This window comes from Pristiophorus japonicus, chromosome 2 (genome assembly GCF_044704955.1).
Source record: "Pristiophorus japonicus isolate sPriJap1 chromosome 2, sPriJap1.hap1, whole genome shotgun sequence".
NCBI classification, from domain to species: Eukaryota; Metazoa; Chordata; class Chondrichthyes; family Pristiophoridae; genus Pristiophorus; species Pristiophorus japonicus.
This window is the reverse complement of record NC_091978.1, coordinates 40,421,443-40,442,723: the sequence shown is the minus strand read 5'-3', so window position 1 is coordinate 40,442,723 and position 21,281 is coordinate 40,421,443. Positions and strand designations below refer to the sequence as shown.

General features: G+C 44.4%; 1 protein-coding gene across 1 annotated transcript in view; it reads right to left on the bottom strand.

Moving 5' to 3' along the window:
* maea (macrophage erythroblast attacher, E3 ubiquitin ligase) overlaps window positions 1–21,281 on the bottom strand; it is a 221,144-nt gene that overhangs the window by 52,110 nt on the left and 147,753 nt on the right. The window contains exon 5 of the mRNA XM_070866887.1: window positions 18,809–18,885. Within this exon, the coding sequence (XP_070722988.1) occupies window positions 18,809–18,885 (77 nt within the window). The remainder of the gene's footprint in view (window positions 1–18,808; window positions 18,886–21,281) is intronic.

The following is a 21,281-nucleotide window of genomic DNA, read 5'->3' as shown; positions in this document are numbered from 1 at the left end:
AGGGGATGGAGTATAAAAGCAGGGACGTCTTGCTACAGTTATACAGGGTATTGGTGAGGCCACACCTGGAATACTGCATGCAATTTCGGTTTACAAAAGAATATACTTGATTTGGAAGTATTTTAGAGAAGGTTCACTAGGTTGATTCCAGAGATGAGGGGGTTGACTTATGAAGAAAGGTCGAGTAGGTTGGGCCTCTACTCATTGGAATTCAGAAGAATGAGAGGTGATCTTATCAGAGGTGGATGCAGAGAGGATGTTTCCACTGATAGGGGAGACTAGAACTAGAGGGCATAATCTTAGAATAAAGGGTCACCATTTAATACTGAGATGAGGAGAAATTTCTTCTCAGAGGGTTGTAAATTTGTGGAATTTGCTGCTTCAGAGAGCTGTGGAAGCTGGGACATTGAATAAATTTAAGACAGAGATAGACAGTTTCTTAACCGATAAGGGAATAAGGGGTTATGGGGAGTGGATAGGGAAGTGGACCCGAGTCCATGATTGGATCAGCCATGATCGTATTAAATGGCGGAGCAGACTCGAGGGGCCGTATGGCCGATGCCTGCTCCTATTTCTTATGTTATGTTCTTATCACATGAGGTGCTGCCACATTTTACTCAATTAGTCACATAACATCATAGATTGGGCTAGCCAAACTGGAAGCAATACGGTGGAGGAGGATTTCCTGGAGTGCATAAGGGATGGTTTTCTAGACCAATATGTCGAGGAACCAACTAGGGGGGAGGCCATCTTAGACTGGGTGTTGTGTAATGAGAGAAGACTAATTAGCAATCTCATTGTGCGAGGCCCCTTGGGGAAGAGTGACCATAATATGGTGGAACTCTGCATTAGGGTGGAGAATGATACAGTTAATTCAGAGACCATGGTCCAGAACTTAAAAGAAGGGTAACTTTGAAGGTATGAGGCGTGCATTGGCTAGGATAGATTGGCGAATGATACTTAAGGGGTTGACTGTGGATGGGCAATGGCAGACATTTAGAGACCGCATGGATGAATTACAACAATTGTACATTCCTGTCTGGCGTAAAATTAAAAAAGGGAAGGTGGCTCAACCGTGGCTATCAAGGGAAATTAGGGATAGTATTAAAGCCAAGGAAGTGGCATACAAATTGGCCAGAAATAGCAGCGAACCTGGGGACTGGGAGAAATTTAGAACTCAGCAGAGGAGGACAAAGGGTTTGATTAGGGCAGGGAAAATGGAGTACGAGAAGAAGCTTGCAGGGAACATTAAGGCGGATTGCAAAAGTTTCTATAGGTATGTAAAGAGAAAAAGGTTAGTAAAGACAAACGTAGGTCCCCTGCAGTCAGAATCAGGGGAAGTCATAACGGGGAACAAAGAAATGGCAGACCAATTGAACAAATACTTTGGTTCAGTATTCACTAAGGAGGACACAAACAACCTTCCGGATATAAAAGGGGTCAGAGGGTCTAGTAAGGAGGAGGAACTGAGGGAAATCTTTATTAGTCGGGAAATTGTGTTGGGGAAATTGATGGGATTGAAGGCCGATAAATCCCCAGGGCCTGATGGACTGCATCCCAGAGTACTTAAGGAGGTGGCCTTGGAAATAGCGGATGCATTGACAGTCATTTTCCAACATTCCATTGACTCTGGATCAGTTCCTATTGAGTGGAGGGTAGCCAATGTAACCCCACTTTTTAAAAAAGGAGGGAGAGAGAAAACAGGGAATTATAGACCGGTCAGCCTGACCTCAGTAGTGGGTAAAATGATGGAATCAATTATTAAGGATGTCATAGCAGCGCATTTGGAAAATGGTGACATGATAGGTCCAAGTCAGCATGGATTTGTGAAAGGGAAATCATGCTTGACAAATCTTCTGGAATTTTTTGAGGATGTTTCCAGTAAAGTGGACAAAGGAGAACCAGTTGATGTGGTATATTTGGACTTTCAGAAGGCTTTCGACAAGGTCCCACACAAGAGATTAATGTGCAAAGTTAAATCACACGGGATTGGGGGTAGTGTGCTGACGTGGATTGAGAACTGGTCGTCAGACAGGAAGAAAAGAGTAGGAGTAAATGGGGACTTTTCAGAATGGCAGACAGTGACTAGTGGGGTACCGCAAGGTTCTGTGCTGGGGCCCCAGCTGTTTACACTGTACATTAATGATTTAGACGAGGGGATTAAATGTAGTATCTCCAAATTTGCGGATGACACTAAGTTGGGTGGCAGTGTGAGCTGCGAGGAGGATGCTATGAGGCTGCAGAGTGACTTGGATAGGTTAGGTGAGTGGGCAAATGCATGGCAGATGAAGTATAATGTGGATAAATGTGAGGTTATGCACTTTGGTGGTAAAAACAGAGAGACAGACTATTATCTGAATGGTGACAGATTAGGAAAAGGGAAGGTGCAAAGAGACCTGGGTGTCATGGTACATCAGTCATTGAAGGTTGACATGCAGGTACAGCAGGCGGTTAAGAAAGCAAATGGCATGTTGGCCTTCATAGCGAGGGGATTTGAGTACAGGGGCAGGGAGGTGTTGCTACAGTTGTACAGGGCCTTGGTGAGGCCACACCTGGAGTATTGTGTACAGTTTTGGTCTCCGAACCTGAGGAAGGACATTCTTGCTATTGAGGGAGTGCAGCGAAGGTTCAGCAGACTGATTCCCGGGATGGCGGGACTGACCCATCAAGAAAGACTGGATCAACTGGGCTTGTATTCACTGGAGTTCAGAAGAATGAGAGGGGACCTCATAGAAACGTTTAAAATTCTGATGGGTTTAGACAGGTTAGATGCAGGAAGAATGTTCCCAATGTTGGGGAAGTCCAGAACCAGGGGTCACAGTCTCAGGATAAGGGGTAAGCCATTTAGGACCGAGATGAGGAGAAACTTCTTCACCCAGAGAGTGGTGAACCTGTGGAATTCTCTACCCCAGAAAGTTGTTGAGGCCAATTCACTAAATATATTCAAAAAGGAGTTCGATGAAGTCCTTACTACTAGGGGGATCAAGGGGTATGGCGAGAAAGCAGGAATGGGGTACTGAAGTTGCATTTTCAGCCATGAACTCATTGAATGGCGGTGCAGGCTAGAAGGGCCTATTTTCTATGTTTCTATGAAAATGATAGTCAAGGCCTCTGCTATTTCCTCTTTTACTTCGCTCAACAGCCTGGAATGCATTTCATCCGGGCCTGGGGACTTATCTACTTTCAAAGCTGCTAAAACCCCTTAATACTTCTTCTCTCACTATATTTATTACATCCAGAATATCACACTCCTCCTCGCTAGCAGTATCTGCATTGCCCCTTTCGTTTGTGAAAACAGATGCAAAGTATTCGTTAAGAACCCTCCCAACATCTTCCGCCTCCACACAAAGATTACCTTCATGGTCTCTAATGGCCCCTACCCTTTCTTTAGTTACCTTCTTGTTCATAATATATTTATAGACCATCTTGGGGTTTTCCTTAATTTTACTGGCCAAGAATTTCTCGTGCTCTCTTTTAGCATTCCTAATATCTTTTTTAATTTTGCCTTTTAACTTTTTATATTCCTCTAAAGATTCTATAGTATTTAGCCATTGGTATATGACATAAGTGTCCCTTTTTTTCTTAATCCTCCTGCAAGAAACATAGAAAATAGGTGCAGGAGTAGGCCATTCAGCCCTTCGAGCCTGCACCACCATTCAATAAGATCATGACTGATCATTCACCTCAGTACCCTTTTCCCACTTTCTCTCCATACCTCTTGATCCCTTTTGCCATAAGGAGGCCATATATAACTCCCTCTTGAATATATCCAATAAACTGGCATCAACGACACTCTGCGGCAGGGAATGCCACAGGTTCACAACTCCCTCAGTGAAGAAGTTTCTCCTCATCTCAGTTCTAAATGGCCTCCCCCTTATCCTAAGACTGTGTCCCCTGGTTCTGGACTTCCCCAACATCGGGAACATTCTTCCCGCATCTAACCTGTCCCGCCCCGTCAGAATCTTGTACGTTTCTATGAGATCCCCTCTCATCCTTCTGAACTCCAGTGTACAAAGGCCCAGTTGATCCACTCTCTCCTCATAGGTCAGTCCAGCCATCCCTGGAATCAGTCTGGTGAACCTTCACTGCACTCCCTCAATAGTAAGAACGTCCTTCCTCAGGTTAGGAAACCAAAACGGAACACAATACTCCAGGTGAGGCCTCACCAAGGCCCTGTACAATTGCAGTAAGACGTATCTGCTCCTATACTCAAATCCCCTAGCTATGAAGGCCAACATGCCATTTGCCTTCACTGCCTGCTGTACCTGCATGCCAACTTTCAATGACTAATGAACCATGACACCCAGGTCTTGTTGCATCTCTCCTTTTCCTAATCTGCCACAATTCAGATAATACTCTGCCCTCGTGTTTTTACCACCAAAGTGGATAACCTCACATTTATCCACATTATACTGCAGCTGCCATGTAAGTCCCTAGATATCCAGGGGGCTCGAGAATTATTTTTCCCATCCTTTTTCTTTCAGGGCACATAATTGTCCTGAGCCTTACGGATCTCCTCCTTGAATGCCTCCCACTGTTCCGACACTGATTTACCCACAAGGAGCCGTTTCCAGTTCAATAAGGCCAAATCACTCTTTAACCGAGCAAAATTAGCTTTTCCCCAATTCGGAACTTTTATTCCAGGCCTATTCTTGTCCTTATCCATAACCAACTTGAATCTGACTGAATTATGGTCACTGGCACCCACTAATATCCTTAAACCTACCCAGCTTCATTCCCCAAAATGAAATCCAAGACCGCCCGCTCTCGTGTTGGCTGATCTTCGATCGCAACTCGAATTTTCCTTCACTATCCCCATAACCCTTGATTGTCCTGGAGTCCAAAAATCTATCTATCTCAGCCTTGACTATTTGGATTCTTTTGGGAAGCAGAAAAGTTTTCAGTCTAAGCATTCATAAATGTGGAATAAGTTTCCTCTGCAGAAACCATCTGCAGTAAAAATTTTATTTAAAAAATGCATAACTGGACCAATGTATTCTTGGAGATGGGAGGATGTGGGGAGATTATAACATTGAGGCAAAAAGATAGGGGAAGATTTCCTTTGTGTGCTGACTGCAACAAATCATAAACCTCTTTATAAGCAATAGGTTTATGATTTTACTACAGATAGCACATCTAGGAAGTCTATCCCACGATGCGTGGCCACTATAGTATGCAGATAACTATTTGTCTTGCGTTAATCACATATTCTACCTGAAACATCGATTACATTATTTCTGAACTGATGTGCTTGGGCAGCGGGGGGAAACATAAGGCAGTACCTTCACACTTCAAATATTTATCATTGCTTCAGTTGGCTACTTCAACGGTTTTGCAGCTTCAGAACTTGAGTGGACGTCAGACATCGTTCCTGCATAAACTGGCAGTTAGATATATTAGGGGTGGAACAAATCTCCAGACATCTGAAGCTCAATTTGCTCCACAGGGTTTGAAAGCTTAAAATTCAGCTTTGAAGCATCATCATAGATTACTATTTCTCAATTCCCCAATGATTCCCTGCCAGCTGTCACTGTAAACAAGTTTTGAAGGGTCACAGGATTATATTAACAGTCCCAAAAGGAGATATATATTACATTTGTTTTACAAACACAGGTGGGGTCAACTTTCCTACCAAAAATTTAAGTTCAAATGGGTGATTGCCACTTAGTGTTAGGACCTGATCCTTATTAAGCACCAAGTTAGATGTCTTATGTTAACAATTCCCCTGCTTGTAAGCCAGCAAAAATAAAGACCATTCCTCTCCACTCCTAAACTGCATCAGGAACAGGCTCTAAATATCAAGGTCAAATAAACAAAATCATTAGCATTCCATTTCTGTGTGTTGTGCTAACATATTAAAACAATCATAGAATGGTTGCAGCACAGAAGACGGCCATTCAGCCCTTCGAGCATGTGCCGGCTCTCTACAAGAGCACTTACGCTAGTCCCACTCCCCCACCCTTCCCCTGTAACCCTGCCATTTTGTTTCCTTCAGGTACTTATCCAATTCCCTTTTGAAAGCCACGATTGAATCTATTGTGTTCCTAACACAGATGAGGCTGCACACAGGGAGGTTAAAGTAACAGTGACCTCAGTCTTTATTAAGACACTTCAGAGTGAGGAACAGGCCTTAGGGGCCGGCTTATATACAGTGCTCCCAAGGGATGCTGGGATCCCTTGGGACTTGAGGGGATGAGCTACCTGGTGGCGGAACATGGGAGTACATGCTTTACAGATACACAACAGAATCTGCCTCCACTACCCTTTCAGGCAGTGCATTCCAGATCCTAACCACCCACTGTGTAAAAAAAAAAAGTATTTTCCACATGTCGCCTTTGGTTCTTCTGCCAATCACCTTAAATCTGTGTCCTCTGGTTCTTGACCCTTCTGCCAATAGGAACAGTTTCTCTCTATCTACTTTGTCTTGACCCGTCATGATTTTGAACACCTCTTCAAATCTCCGCCCAACCTTCTCCACTCGAAGGAGAACAACCTCAGCTTCTCCAGTCTATCCACGTAACTGAAGTCCCTCATCCCTAAAGCCATTCTTGTAAATCTTTTCTGCACCTTCTCCAGGGCCTTCACATCGTTCCTGAAGTGCAGTGCTCAGAATTGGACAATACTCCAGTTGAAAACAAAACAGTATTTTATAAAAGTTCATTATAACGTCTTTGCTTTTGTACTCTATGCCTTTATTTATGAAGCCCAGGATCCCATATGCCTTCTCAACCTGCCCTGCCAACTTCAACGATTTGTGCACATATACCCCCCAGGTCTCTCTCTGTTCATGCACCCTCTTTAGAATTGTACCCTTTAGTTCATGTTGCCTCTCCTCATTCTTCCTACTAAAATGCATCACTTTGCACTTTTTCGCATTAAATTTCTCTGCCACGTGTCCGCCCATTCCACCAGCCTGTCGAGGTCGTCTTAGAAATGCAGAAACATAGAAACACAAGTGCAGCAGTAGGCCATTCAGCCCTTCGAGCCTGCACCACCATTCAATAAGATCATGGCTGATCATTCACCTCAGTACCCCTTTCCTGCTTTCTCTCCATACCCCTTGATCCCTTTAGCCATAAGGGCCATATCTAACTCCCACTTGAATATATCCAATGAACTGGCATCAACAACTCTCTGCGGTTGGGAATTCCACAGGTCAACAACTCAGTGAAGAAGTTTCCCATCTCGGTCCTAAATGGCTTACTCCTTATCCTTCGACTGTGACCCCTGGTTCTGGACTTCAAGTATCGGGAACATTCTTCCTGCCTCTAACCTGTCCAATCCCGTCAGAATTTTATATGTTTCTATGAGATCCCCCCTCATTCTTCTAAACTCCAGTGAATACAGGCCTAGTCGATCCAGTTTCTCCTCATATGTCAGCCCTGCCATCCCGGGAATCAGTCTGGTAAACCTTCGTTGAACTCCCTCAATAGCAAGAACGTCCTTCCTCAGATTAGGAGACCAAACCTGAACACAACATTCCGGGTGAGGCCTCACCAAGGCCCTGTACAACTGCAGCAAGACCTCACTGCTCCAATACTCAAATCCCCTAGCTATGAAGGCCAACATGCCATTTGCCTTCTTTACCACCTGCTGTACCTGCATGACAACTTTCAATGACTGATGTACCATGACACCTAAGCCTCGTTACACCGCCCCTTTTCCTAATCTGTCGCCATTCAGATAATATTCTGCCTTCCTGTTTTTGCCATCAAAGTGGATAACCTCACATTTATCTACAGTGTACTGCATCTGCCATGTATTTGCCCACTCACCTAACCTGTCCAAGTCACCCTGCAGCCTCTTAGCATCCTTCTCACAGCTCACACCGCCACCCAGCTTAGTGTCATCTGCAAACTTGGAGATATTGCACTCAATTCCTTCATCTAAATCATTGATGTATATTGTAAATAGCTGGGGTCCCAGCACTGAACCCTGCAGCATCCCACTAGCCATTCTGAAAAGGACCCGTTTATCCCAACTCTCTGCTTCCTATCTGCCAACCAGTTCTCTATCCATGTCAACACATTACCCCCAATACCATGTGCTTTAATTTTGCACACAAATATCTTGAAGTCTATCACTCTCCTCCTCACTGTTAACTATAATTCCAAGTTTCGTGTCATCTGTAAAATCTTTAAATTGTGCCCTGTGCACCCAAATCTAAGTCATCAACATACATCAAGAAAAGCAGTGGTCCTCGTGTCGGGGAACACCACGGTACACCTTCCTCCAGTCCGAAAAACAACCGTTCACTACTACTCTGTTTCCGGTCACATCGACAATTTTGTATCCATGCTGCCACTGCCCCTTTTAGTCCATGGACTTCAACTTTGCTGGCAAGCCGATTATGTGGCACTTAAACATCTTTTGGAAATCCATGTACACCACGTCAACTGCATTACTTTCATCAATCCGCTCGGTTACCTCACCAAAAACACAATCAAGTTCATCAAATTACGGCTAAAGGGATCAGGGGGTATGGAGAGAAGGCAGGAGTGGGGTACTGAAGTGCATGATCAGCCATGATCATATTGAATGTTGGTGCAGGCTCGAAGGGCCGAATGGCCGGCTCCTGCATCTATTTTCTATGTTTCTATGTTTCTATTTGCCTTTAAAAAAATCTATGCTGCCTTTCCTTAATTAATCCACACTTGTCCAAGTGACTTAATTTTATGCCGGATTGTCGTTTCTAAAAGCTTCTCCACTGCCGAGGTTAAACTGACTGGCCTGTAGTTGCTGGGTTTATGTTTACATAACGTAACAGAAGAACATAAGAATTAGGAACAGGAGTCGGCCATCTTGCCCCTCGAGCCTGCTCCGCCATTCAACAAGATCATGGCTGATCTGGCCGTGGACTCAGCTCCGCTTACCCGCCCGCTTCCCGTAAACCTTAATTCCCTTATTGGATAAAAATCTATCCATCTGTGATTTGAATACATTCAATGAGCTAGCCTCAACTGCTTCCTTGGGCAGAGAATTCCACAGATTCACAACCCTCTGGGAGAAGAAATTCCTTCTCAACTCGGTTTTAAATTGGCTCCCCCGTATTTTGAGGCTGTGCCCCCTAGTTCTAGTCTCCCCAACCAGTGGAAACAACCTCTCTGCCTCGATCTTGTCTATCCCTTTCATTATTTTAAATGTTTCTATAAGATCACCCCTCATCCTTCTGAACTCCAACAAGTAAAGATCCAGTCTACTCAATCTATCATAAGGTAACCCCCTCATCTCCGGAATCAGCCTACTAAATTGTCTCTGTACTCCCTCCAAAGCCAGTATCTCCTTCCTTAAGTAAGGTGACAAAAACTGCACGCAGGACTCTAGGTGCGGCCTCACCAATACCCTATACAGTTGCAGCAGGACCTCCCTGCTTTTGTACTCCATTCCTCTCGCAATGAAGGCCAACATTCCATTTGCCTTCCTGATTACCTGCTGCACCTGCAAACTAATTTTTTGGGATTCTTCATGCACAAGGACCCCCAGGTCCCTCTGCACCGCAGCATGTTGTAATTTCTCCCCATTCAAATAGTATTCTCTTTTACTGTTTTTTTTTCCCCCCCAAGGTGGATGACCTCACACTTTCCAACATTGTATTCCATCTGCCAAACCTTCGCCCATTCGCTTAACCTATCCAAATCTCTTTGCAGCCTCTGTGTCCTATACACAACCCGCTTTCCCACTAATCTTTGTGTCATCTGCAAATTTTGTTGCACTGCACTCTGTCCCCTCTTCCAGGTCATCTATGTATATTGTAAACAGTTGTGGTCCCAGGACCGATCTCTGTGGCACACCACTAACCACCGATTTCCAACCCGAAAAGGACCCATTTATCCCGACTCTCTGCTTTCTGTTAGCCAGCCAATTCTCAATCCATGATAATACATTTCCTCTGACTCCACGTACCTTTATCTTCTGCAGTAACTTTTTGTGTGGCACCTTATCGAATGCCTTTTGGAAATCTAAATACACCACATCCATCGGTACACCTCTATCCACCATGCTCGTTATATCCTCAAAGAATTCCAGTAAATTAGTTAAACATGATTTCCCCTTCATGAATCCATGTTGCGACTGCTTGATTGCACTATTCCTATCTGGATGTCCCACGATTTCTTCCTTAATGATAGCTTCAAGCATTTTCCCCACTACAGATGTTAAACTAACCGGCCTATAGATACCTGCCTTTTGTCTGCCCCCTTTTTTAAACAGAGGCGTTACATTAGCTGCTTTCCAATCCGCTGGTACCTCCCCAGAGTCCAGAGAATTTTGGTAGATTATAATGAATGCATCTGCTATAACTTCCGCCATCTCTTTTAATACCCTGGGATGCATTTCATCAGGACCAGGGGACTTGTCTACCTTGAGTCCCATTAGCCTGTCCAGCACTATCTCCCTAGTGATAGTGATTGTCTCAAGGTCCTCCCTTCCCACATTCCTGTGACCAGCAATTTTTGGCATGGTTTTTGTGTCTTCCACTGTGAAGACCGAAGCAAAATAATTGTTTAAGGTCTCAGCCATTTCCACATTTCCCATTATTAAATCCCCCTTCTCATCTTCTAAGGGACCAACATTTACTTTAGTCACTCTCTTCCGTTTTATATATCGGTAAAAGCTTTTACTATCTGTTTTTATGTTTTGCGCAAGTTTAATTTCGTAATCTATCTTTCCTTTCTTTATTGTTTTCTTAGTCATTCTTTGCTGTCGTTTAAAATTTTCCCAATCTTCTAGTTTCCCACTAACCTTGGCCACCTTATACGCATTGGTTTTTAATTTGATACTCTCCTTTATTTCCTTGGTTATCCACGGCTGGTTATCCCTTCTCTTACCGCCCTTCTTTTTCACTGGAATATATTTTTGTTGAGCACTATGAAAGAGCTCCTTAAAAGTTCTTCACTGTTCCTCAATTGTGCCACCGTTTAGTCTGTGTTTCCAGTCTACTTCAGCCAACTCTGCCCTCATCCCTACACCCCTACTGAACAAAGGTGCAACATTTGCAATTCCTCTGACACCAGCCTCGTATCCAAGGAGGATTGGAAGATTATGGCCAGTAACTCTGCAATGTCCACCTTTACTTCCCTCAGCATTCTTGGATACATCCTGGTGATTTATCTACTTTAAGTACAGCCAGCTTTCTTCTCAACCAACAATCCCAAGTAATCCCAGCTGCTTAGGTATTTTATTTTGCAATTTTAAGGAAATCTTCAGCAATCTATATATATTGAGGCTCTTATTACTTGTTTTTTTTGCTACATTAAAGACACCATACAATTGCAAGTTGTTGTAAAATTTTCAAAAAAATATATAACTAACAAAATTTATGAAGCCTGGTAGCTTTGGCGTCGATTGACTCGTGACCCATTCTTTCTTATAGCTCTCGTGTCACGGCATGATCTCTGTTCCACCCCAGCATCTAAAAATTGGCACAATGTTTTCTTTTTATGGTTAAATATGTTTGGGAAATATTTTAATGAAGTTATCAGAGCCCAGTAGGAAAGTATTGCTCTTCAATGTCCCTGCCACATGATCGCTGCTGCACCCCACCAGCTCTTGGAAACCTGTATCAAAGTTTTATTGTCATACATTTCACTTTTGATGTGGGCGCATACTAACTGAGGCGCTGACTCCTCCCGATCCCGATCGGTTTCTTCAGCCCACTTTGTGATTCACAGCCAACCCTGCAGAATTCCCACACGACCGCCCCCCCCCCCACCCCCGCTCAATGAGATTTCTACCAGGAGACAAAAAAAGTAATAAGTTGAATTAAAAACAGAAGAAAAACATGGAAAAAGCAATGTTAAAAAAATAGTCACACAGGAAAAGAGCATACAATAAACAAGTCAAAGATTTTTAAAAATAGACCAAGACAAGAAAACATAAAAGTGCACCAAGGGGGAAAAAAATAGAACACTTTGTCCTCCCCCACCCCCCGCCACAACAGATTCCTCAGACTTCAAACTGTTACACACCAGCCCCAAATACTACAAATACCAGTCCCCACCATAAATCCAGTCCCCACCATAAATACCAGATCCTACAACCCGAAATACCGAGACCCCTTAACCCCCGTTCACAACATGTCCATACACTCTGTCTGCAGTACCCCTACATCCAGCTATCACCCCATCCCACAGCCCCTCTTCATCACACTACTCCCATAAAAAAAAGAGCTCTGTCACACAGACTTAAGTCAGGGAACAGAGATGCCTGTCTGTCCTCTTGCACACAGAAACAATGGGTGCGTTGTGCCTTAACATGTAGCAACAGGAACTCTGGACCAGCTAGCTTTGAACAGCTATTCTATAAAAATGAATCTATGATACAATTTATAATTCCAATGTCATTATTTTTCCATAACAGAGTCTAGGAAATTTGTTGTTCTGATTGTGAAAAATGTCTGTTCATTCATCCATTTTATGTAAAACAAATCAGTTGCACATCATCTCCATGGAATGTTTTTCATTCTGCTTCTGTAAAGTGGAAAACATATGTCGAATATTCCATTAGCCGGTATATGAAGCAAGGGATCTCGGTTATGACTGACAATGTTCCAGTACTACTTCATCAATGCACAGAAAAATCTTCTTGGATTGTTCCTCGAATCTGTGCCATATCCCAAAGGCTCAGCTTGGAGTAAAATGTTCTCACTGCAACACCTCACACTCTGCAACCCTTTTGTTTTGCCTCTTTGTGTCAACATTTCACGTGGAAGTGGCTGTGCTGCAGCACATGGAGTTTAGTCTTGCAGTTGCTGAATTGTTTCAGCAGGATTCTTTCATGTGATTGATGAATCAACTATAATTACTGTGGCTAACTAAACATCTATTGTAATTGATCCGTTAGCTGCAAGAATTGTGCTGAAACAGCTCAGCCATTGAAAAACTAATCACCATGCATTTAACATCGCCAGATTGTAGATGAAACAGGTTAAACAGTTGGTGAAAATTTTAGGAGCAAGCAAAAACTGGAATGCAATGTTTATTACTAACTTTCACCGTCAAAACAATTAGATGACCACACTTCTTAAAGACTGACATGAGCCATTGGGAATAAATATGCAATGCCTCAGCACTCAAACGGACTCGATATTATGGTTTCTAATGATGACTTGAAATAATATTCTCCTCACAACTGACCATTGGTCACTACTTGTCATAGCATCCTTATGTTGAATCATTAGCTCCGACGGCAGAAATGACGTGACTTTCGGATGAAACCAAGGTCATAGAAATAGGATACAGTTAAAAAAAAACAGTTGCATGTATATAATGGGTAGCAAGGGTGGAATGACCATACATGATGTCAGAATAGAAAAGTGCAAGAAATTCTTGTGGTAATCAAGAGTTTAAAAAAAAAGAGCGCACGATTCACTAAAAATTCTGGACAAGTTGAAAATTTGTCTGCAAAGTCACAATGTTTCTTTGAAATCAAAACATTTGAAAAGGTTATGAAGACAGACAATAGTCTCTCATGACATCAGATCTGAGTCTGCTGTGGGAGGGACCAAGGAAATAATGTTGCCATTGATCCTAATTTGGGCTTGTAGAAGGTGTAGAAGGAGGGAAGTCATAAATGCACCTTCCAATGGTGGCATCTTCTCTTATCTGGAAGGAGGACAGCATGCCGGAGATCTCAGATGTCGTAATTGTGACTATCTTCAAGGGGGACAAGTCCGACTGCGGCAACTATAGACGAACGTCCCTGCTGTCAGCCACTGGGAAAGTCATTGCTAGAATCCTCCTCAACCGTCTTCTCCCTGTGGTTGAAGAGCTCCTCCCAGAGTCACAATGCGGATTCCGTCCACTAAAGGGTACAACTGACATGATCTTCACCGCGCGACAACTACAAGAGAAATGCAGGGAACAGCACCAACCCTTGTACATGGCCTTCTTTGACCGTACAAAGGCCTTTGGCACCGTCAACCGTGAGGGACTATGGAGCGCCCTCCTTCATTTCGGCTGCCCCCAAAAAATTTGTCACCATCCTCCGCCAGCTCCACGACGACATGCAAGCCGTGATCCTGACCAATGGATCCACCGCAGACCCAATCCACATCAGGACCGGGGTCAAGCAGGGCTGCATCATCGCGACAACGCTCTTCTTGATCTCGATGCAATGCTCCATCTCACTCTCAACAAGCTCCCCGCTGGAGTGGAACGAAACGATAGAACCAATGGGAACCTGTTCAACCTATGTCACCTCCAGGTTAGATCGAAGGATAACCCATCCTCTGTCATTGAACTACAGTACGCGGACGATGCTTGCATTGCGCATATTCAGAGGCCGAACTTCAAACCATCGTCAACATCTTCACCGAGGCGTACGAAAGCATGAACCTTACACTAAACATCTATAAGACAAAGGTCCGCCACCAACCTGACACTGCCTCACAGCACTGCACCACCCCCCAGGTCATCAAAATCCACGGCGCGGCCTTGGACAACTTGGACCATTTCCCGTAACTTGGGAGCCTGCTATCAGCAAGGGTAGACATCGACAACAAGGTCCAACACCGCCTCCAGTGTGCCTGCGTAGCCTTCGGTCGCCTCAGGACGAGAGGGTTTGAATACCAGGATCTCAAATCTGGTGGCAAGCTATGGTCTGCAGGGCAGTAGTGATACCCGCCCTCCTGTATGGCTCAGAGATGTGGACAATATACAGTAGACACCTCAAAGCACTGGAGAAGTACCACCAGCGCTGCCTCCGCAAGATCCTGAAAATCGACTGGGAGGATAGACGCACCAATGTTAGTGTTCTTGATCAGGCCAACATCCCCAGCATCGAAGCACTGACTACACTCGACCAGCTCCGTTGGGTGAGCCACATCGTCCACATGCCTGACACAATACTCCCAAAGCAAGCGCTCTACTCGGAACTCCTACATGGCAAGCGAGCCCCAGGTGGGCAGAGGAAACGTTTCCAGGACACCCTCCAAGCCTCCTTGATAAAGTGCAACACCCCACCGGCACCTGGGAATTGCTGGCCCAAGACCGCCCTAAGTAGAGGAAGAGCATCCGGGAGGGCGCTGAGCACCTCGAATCTTGTCGCCAAGAGCATGCAGAAACCAAACGCAGGCAGCGGAAGGAGCATGCGGCAAACCAGACTACCCACCCAGCCTTTCCTTCAACCACTGTCTGTTCCACCAGTGACAGAGACTGTAATTCCCATATTGGACCGTACAGTCACCTGAGAACTCACTTTGAGAGTGGAAGCAAGTCTTTCACAATTTCGAGGGACTGCCTATGATGATGATGGAGGGTTTTAAGTACCACAACACTGCAGGATCTGAGAAGAGGTGGAAAATGACAAAAGGGATCTAGTAAAAGAAACTTGAAAAGTTTAAATGTTTGTACAGAACAATGAGAGTGGCACTCCATTGTGAAATGAAGCAGGAATGATGTCAGATCACAACCAATAAGCCGAAAGAATACTTGCATTTTTAAACCACCGTTTTTAGAAATATAGAATATAGGTGCAGGAGTAGGCCATTTGGCCCTTCGAGCCTGCACCACCATTCAATAAGATCTTTCACCTCAGTACCCTTTTCCTGCTTTCTCTCTATACCCCTTGATCCCTTTAGCCGTAAGGGCCATATCTAACTCCCCCTTGAATATATCCAATGAACTGGCATCAACAACTCTCTGCAGTCGGGAATTTCACAGTTTAACAACTCTGAGTAAAGAAGTTTCTCCTCATCTCAGTCCTGGCCTACCCCTTATCCTTAGACTATGTCCCCTGATTCTGGACTTCCCCAAACATCGGAAACATTCTTCCTGCATCTAACCTGTCCAGTCCCGTCAGAATTTTATATGTTTTGATGAGATTCCCTCTCATCCTTCTAAATTCCAATGAATATTGGCCTAGTCGATCCAGTCTCTCCTCATATGACAGTCCAGCCATCCCTGGAATCAGTCTGGTGAACCTTCGCTGCACTCCCTCAATAGCAAGAATGTCCTTCCTCAGATTAGGAGACCTAAATTGAACACAATATTCCAGATGAGGCCTCACCAAGGCCCTGTACAACTGCAGTAAGACCTCTCTGCTCCTATACACAAATCCCCTAGCTATGAAGGCCAACATACCATTTGCCTTCTTCACCGCCTGCTGTACCTGCGTGCCCACTTTCAATGACTGATGTACCATGAAACCCAGGTCTCGCTGCACTTCCCCTTTTCCTTATCTGCCGCCATTCAGATAATATTCTGCCTTCGTGTTTTTGCCACCAAAGTGGATAATCTCACATTTATCCACATTATACTGCATCTGCCACGCGTTTGCCGACTCACCTAACCTGTCCAAGTCACCCTGCAGCCTTTTAGCGTCCTCCTCACAGCTCACACTGCCACCCAGCTTAGTATCATCTGCAAACTTGGATATTACACTCAATTCCCTCATCCAAATCATTAATGTATATTGTAAATAGCCGGGGTCCCAGCACTGAGCCCTGCGGTACCCCACTAGTCACTGTTTGCCATTCTGAAAAGGACCCATTTATCCCGACTCTCTGCTTCCTGTCTGCCAGTTCTCCATCCACGTCAGTACATTACCCCCAATATCATGTGCTTTAATTTTGCGCACCAATCTTTTGTGTGGGACCTTGTCAAAAGCCTTTTGCAAGAAATATTACATAAAAACATAGAAAATAGGTGCGGGAGTAGGCCACTCGGCCCTTCGAGCCTGCACCACCATTCAATATGATCATGCAATTTCAGTACCCCATTCCTGCTTTCTCTCCATACCTCTTGATCCCTTTAGCCATAAGGGCCACATCTAACTCCCCTTTGAATATATCTAATGAACTGGCCACAACAACTTTCTCTGGTAGAGAATTCCACAGGTTCACAATTCTCTGTGAAGAAGTTTCTCCTCATCTCGATCCTAAATGGCTTATCCCTTATCCTTAGACAGTGACCCCGGGTTCTAGACTTTCCCAACACCGGGAACATTATTCCTGTATTTAACCTGTCCAATCCGGTCAGAATTTTATATGTTTCTATGAGATCTCCTCTCATTCTTCTAAATTCCAGTGAATATAAGCCGAGTCGATCCAGCCTTTCTTCATACGTCAGTCCTGCCATCCCGGGAATCAGTCTGGTGAACCTTCGCTGAACTCCCTCAATAGCAAGAATGTCCTTCCTCAGGTTAGGAGACCAAAACTGAATACAATACTCAAGATGTGGTCTCACCAAAGACCTGTACAGCTGCAGCAAGACCGCCCTGCTCCTATACTCAAATCCCCTCACTATGAAGGCCAGCATGTCATTAGCTTTCTTTACTGCCTGCTGTACCTGCATGCCTACCTTCAATGACTGATGTACCATGACACCCAGGTCTCGTTGCACCGCCCCTTTTAATAATCTGTCACCATTCAGATAATAATCTGCCTTGTTACAGCTTGTTTGTACTGTAAATAAATGCAATTAAAATAAATTTCCAACCTATAGGTTTGCTTCCTTCTCAACAAACTTAACATTGCAGAACTATGGCTTTAATCAGATGGAAAGTCAGCTGAAACAGTGCTGGTGCAGTGATCTCAATGCAGGGGCTCAGTTCCTACACAACGTAAAAAGGAAGCAATGCTGAAGTGGTAGATGCAACAATGAGAACAATAGAAGACAAATTTAGAGAACCAGAGTGAGTGTGTGCTTGCAAGAGAAAGACACCACAACGAAAACATGAAAATCAAGAACAGGCCAATAATACATCCCGAGGGTGAACCAAGCAGTTAGGATGGTAAGGGAGAGACAATGGGCTCAAGTTTGCCCAGGAGTTACTCCGTTTTTTTTTTGGCGCAACTAGATTTTTTTGGAGTAACTTAAAAATCGCAATTCTGCCCATTTAATTTGCTCCAATGTAAGTGAGTCAGTTAGGTTTCTTTTAAACTTTAGGTTTTATTTTCCAAAAGGGGGCGTTACCAGCCACTTACTTTTGGTCATTTAAGCAAGTTTAGACAGCTAAAAGTTACTCCAAACTAACTTAGATCAGAGTATGTAGCCACTTTGTGTCCGCACAGAAAAACCTTGCGGTGAACTAAGAAATCAGTGCAGGTAGCCAGAGATAGTTGGCGGGGGCGGGGGGGGGGGGGGGGGGGGGTGGCGGAAGGGAAGAGAAGGGAAGTGAAGGGAAGGTCGGCCAGGGCTAACGGCGGCGTGCTTCAGGCCCCTCCCACACAGCCTGCAGAGCGTCGCAGAGATTCGGGCTGCGAGGAGCTACTGCACATGCGCGCGCACTCTAGCGCACATGTGCAGAGGTCCCGCCACTGTTTTCAGCGCCGGGGCCTGGTTCCGCCCCCCACTGCTTCTGGTGAGTTACGCCAAGGGCCTGCAACATTCCAGCAGCGGGGAGAATACCATGGTAAGTTTTAGGCATGGTTTTTCTTCTACAAAGTCGGCGCACCTAAGCGGAGGGGCAAACTTGGTTGGGCCCACTGTTAATGGAGAATTAAGAGGAGGGGAACTTGTGCACATTCGTTACTCACTGGAGACATCAAAGAAAAAATTCAAAATTAGTAACATGACCCCTGCAAGAGCCAAAAATTAATTTAAAAAAAAATATCAGATAGAAAATAAATTATTCTAAAAATTTCAAAACATTATCCATGGTTAAATCACTCACACAGCCAATAATGGCAGGTAATTACAGCAAATAATTAGTAGTCATTTTGGAATCCCAAATTAGCATCTGTGTAATGTTAGTGATGGGACTATACTAACTAAATTAAAAGCAAAATACATTTTATTTTAAGAAAACATATTGTATATACTTTGCACTTCCACAATTCAAGAGCGAGTGGTAATCTTATTCATGATACCTGACAGCTTCCAGCCTCTTGTTTTGTCGGATAAGTTCAATGAACTCCTGAATCCTCAGACTGAACTCCAGGCAGCTCTGTTAACACAAAAGAACTGGTTCAACTGAAGGTCTCACAAAAATCTCCTGCATAAAACCGCAGAAACTCCAAAAAAACAGCAATACATAGTGGCCGGACTTTGCTGTGAGAACAGTTTCGCCAACAGCGCTCACTGTTATTTATGCGCAGATCGGACAGCAACCTCCACAGAGCGCAAGTGTTCAGTTAAATGTGAAAATCCAGATGTTGCTGTCTTCCGTAAACTGCGCTATAATGGTATCTCGCCCTCCGACTCACTGTTCAAAATACACCGAACGGAGTTCCTGTGCTTATGATGTAGATACGGACTAAAAGTGCCAGAAAAAGTTAGGGTCTGTTCCTTTCAGTCTAAGTACCCTTTTAACGGCCTGGTAAAATGTTAATTATTACTAGACAACCTTTCTGGCACTAAAGATTAACTTTCACCAGTGTGGAGTCTCATTCCTTTCAGCTTTTAATTATTCTTGAAGATTTTAAAAAATGTATCTTTTATAAACTTTTTATTTGTCTTTTATCTCTCTGCTAATCTAATCTTTCTTTTTTTCTCTCTCGCTATTTCACTTTCTGCACCTGATTTGACATTGAATTCACCATTCTAACTGACACTTCCGGGTTCAGACTCTGCACTGCTCATTCACGATTGGTTCAGGAGAAACACAGTTGCTTGCCCTGTTCGCATAGGTTCCAGATGTCCTATAGAGGGCAGTGTGTCATTTGGATGTCTCGCTGAGAGCAACTTGCTGTGCAAAACCCTATAGAAAGTCTGTGGGCAAGTGCAAGTCGAACAACAGCACAATCTGGCCCATCAGCATTTGCTGAAATGGATGAGATTTGGGGTTAATTGTACAGAGCTCAGTTTCATCAACTGCTAACTTACACAGTGAGACCTTACTCGTCTTTTTTCTGGCAAGAAAACTATTTTCTTGAAACGGTTTGTGCATTTGCAACAAAGGACTCATTGTTTCAGCAATGATATGAATACAATGGCACTGTTTGAAATATGTATTATTGCTTCATGGGTTTTCATTTAAATGTCAGTAATTCTAACTCCTCACCATGATTATGGTAACATCACTTTTTAAACAGTACATATACACCCGTGACACTAAATATAGTGAAGTTTTCGTTGCTACAGAAACGTAATATTTGGGAGGACATTTGTGTTGATTAACAAAAATGTCCTACCTTTGTGAGGTGCTCTCAGATGGGGCACGGGAGATCATTGTTAATCTTAACTCTATTTTCAACTTGTGTTGGTAATTTTAGTGGTTTAAGCATCTGAATTTCCAGGTCCCTTTGTTCCTTTTGACAATTTAGTTTCCGACTGGTCGGACAGGACTAAAATTCGAGTGTCGAGTGGCCCCAGACCTCGGCGAATCCGAGCGGCCAGGAGTCCAAGGAGCAGGAGGGCCAGAGGTAGGCGAGGAGTTCACTTCTGGCGAGGAGCTCACAGCCTCATCCGGGCAGATAAGTGGTTAGCTGTTTGACTGGTAAGTATCTCTCTCTCTTTTTAATTAGATTTTAAATTAGGCAAGTCTAATTATAGGGATGGCAAGGCAGCTCAGTCCTGTCAAGTGCATGTCCTGCGGCACGTGGGAAGTCCTGGATACTTTGTGCGGCAAAGACAACCTTGTGTGCAGGAGGTGTCTCCAACTTCAACTACTCGAGCTCTGCGTTTCGGAGCTTAAGTAGCGGCTGGAGTCAATACCGTGCATCCGCGAGGCTGAGCTACGTGGATAGCACGTTTCAGGAGGTGGTCACCCCACACCTTAAAAGCATGCAGGTAGAAGGGAAATGGGTGACCACCAGACGGCGAAAGAATGCTAGGTAGGTAGCGCAGGAGTTCCCTGGTGAGTCCATCTTGCTTTCCAACCGATATTCTCTTCTGAGCACCAGTGAGCGCGATGGTGCCTCTGGGGCCAGAGCCAAGTCCAAGGCACCACAGGTGGCTCAGCTGCTCGGCGGGGAGGGACGAAGAATAAAATAGCTTTAGTGGTAGGGGATTCAATAGTTAGGAGAACAGACAGGCGTTTCTGCAGCCGTAGACTTGGCTGCAAAATGGTATGGTGCCTCCCTGGGTGCCCGGGTCAAGGATGTCACAGAGTGGACGCAGGGCATTCTGGGGGGTGAGAGTGAACAGCTAGAGGTCGTGGTCCATATCGGGACCAACGACAGAGATAGAAAGAGGCATGAGGTCATGCAGGCAGAATTTAGGGAGCTAGAAAAAAAAATTCAAGCGTAGGACCTCAAAAGGTACGACTGATGCCATGTGCTAATGAGTATAAGAATAGAAGGATAGAGAGGATGAACACGTGGCTGGAGAGTTGGTGTAGGAGAGAGGGCGTTAAATTCCTGAGGCATTGGGATCACTTCTGGGGGAGCTGGGACTTGGACA